Source organism: Priapulus caudatus, unplaced genomic scaffold, assembly GCF_000485595.1.
Source record: "Priapulus caudatus unplaced genomic scaffold, Priapulus_caudatus-5.0.1 Scaffold2041, whole genome shotgun sequence".
NCBI lineage: Eukaryota > Metazoa > Priapulida > Priapulimorpha > Priapulimorphida > Priapulidae > Priapulus > Priapulus caudatus.
This window is the reverse complement of record NW_014579102.1, coordinates 12420-14072: the sequence shown is the minus strand read 5'-3', so window position 1 is coordinate 14072 and position 1653 is coordinate 12420. Positions and strand designations below refer to the sequence as shown.

Genomic DNA, 1653 nt, shown 5'->3' with positions numbered 1-1653 from the left:
ATTCCAGTTGGAGACTTTCTACAAGGAGCACATTCATGAGTACGACGAGATTCGATATGTGCAAGACGGGAGTGGCTATTTCGACATACGGGACAATAATGATCAGTGGATACGGGTGGAGGTAACCAAGGGTGACATGCTTATAGAGCCTGCAGGCCTCTACCACCGATTCAGCATGGATTCCAAGGTATGGTGACATGCGTCTAAACAGTGGAACAATAGCTGCTCAATAGGCTATAGGCAATAGAGGAATAGGCTAATACACGCGCGGCTATGGCCGGTGAAACGAAACGTCACGAATTCTATTTTTATCCTCCAATCACAGGTCGGAGCAATTTCTCTGTTTAGACGCATGTGTATGGTGAAGCGTATTTGACCATCGGCGCCGCGCGGCTTGCATGATAGCCTATATAACTTATTACCTTCAGACCAGACCAGTGATAGCTGGCCTCAGATGCAGTCGTTCTAACCAAGGGTTTTATGGACCCATTCTTACTGCGTACCAAACTGCGAATTTCACTTGAAATTGTGCTTCTATCGTGATATGTTTTAACATAACTTGTAATAACTGGTGTAAATATTTCCATGCGTGTATAGCAACCGTCAGCGCCTTACTATTAGCGTACGAAAAAATAACTTCGCGTGTCTAATATGCTTTTTCTTTTTCCTATTCTTCTTTTTCTTTCTTCTTCTTTTTCTTCTGCTTCGTCTTCTTCTTCTTCTTCTTCTTCTTCTTCTTCTTCTTCTTCTTCTTCTTCTTCTTCTTCGTTTTCTTGTTCTTTTTCTTCTTCGTTTTCTTCTTCTTCTTCTTCTTCTTTTTCGTCGTCTTCTTCTTCTATTTCTTCGTTTTCTTCTTCTTTTTTTTCTTTTTTCTTTTTGTTTTTCTTCCTCTTCCTCTTCTTCTTCTTCTTTTTCTTCTTCTTCATTTCTTCCTCTTCTTCTTGTTTTTCTTTTTCTTCCTCCTCTTCTTCTTCTTCTTTTTCTTTTGTTCATCTTCTTCTTGTTTTTCTTTGTGTTACTCTTCTTCTACTTCTTCTTCTTCTTCTTCTTCTTCTTCGTTTTCTTCTTCTTCTTCTTCTTCTTCTTTTTTTCTTCTCTGTCTATGCCGCGATACGTACCTCTAACACATAATCGCCCTGCGTGGTAATACGTTATGCTGAATGACGCTGAACGTAGTCACGGTTAGACTTAATTTCTTATCGGCGAGAATGAACATTATTTTTAAAATCGCATCCGAATCCTTAGAATCGACGACTGCATACATTAAAATTGCCCTTGCTATTACAGTCTATAACAGCTATAACATGCGTGCTAACATAGCGCATTTGATTCTAGCCGTACATAAAGCGATAGGTATTTCCACCTTGATTTTAGGACTACATAAAGGCAGGTCGTTTTTTCACCGGAGTGCCTGTGTGGACGCCACTCTATAGACCTGAAGCAGAAACGCACCCTACACGTGTGGCCTACCTGAAATCTCAGCAGAAGCAAGCATAATTCATTTTGTTGTTCGTACACTTTGATAGATCACCGACGGAAGGGTCTATAGAAAATTTTTTTATTCATTTCGTTTTAATAGGTAGGGAAATCTCTCCGGAAACGTGCATTTATTTTGTTCAAAATGGCGTAGGCGTTCGTATGCGACAATGCAAC

The 1653-nt window shown here is 39.9% G+C and overlaps 1 protein-coding gene across 1 annotated transcript in view; it reads left to right on the top strand.

Moving 5' to 3' along the window:
* Positions 1-1646, top strand: part of LOC106818126 (1,2-dihydroxy-3-keto-5-methylthiopentene dioxygenase-like) — a 28509-nt gene extending 26863 nt beyond the window's left edge. Inside the window, exon 5 of the mRNA XM_014822844.1 lies at positions 1375-1646. Coding sequence (XP_014678330.1) covers positions 1375-1497 — 123 coding nt within the window. The 3' untranslated portion in view covers positions 1498-1646. The remainder of the gene's footprint in view (positions 1-1374) is intronic.
* Positions 1647-1653: the final 7 nt, after the last annotated feature.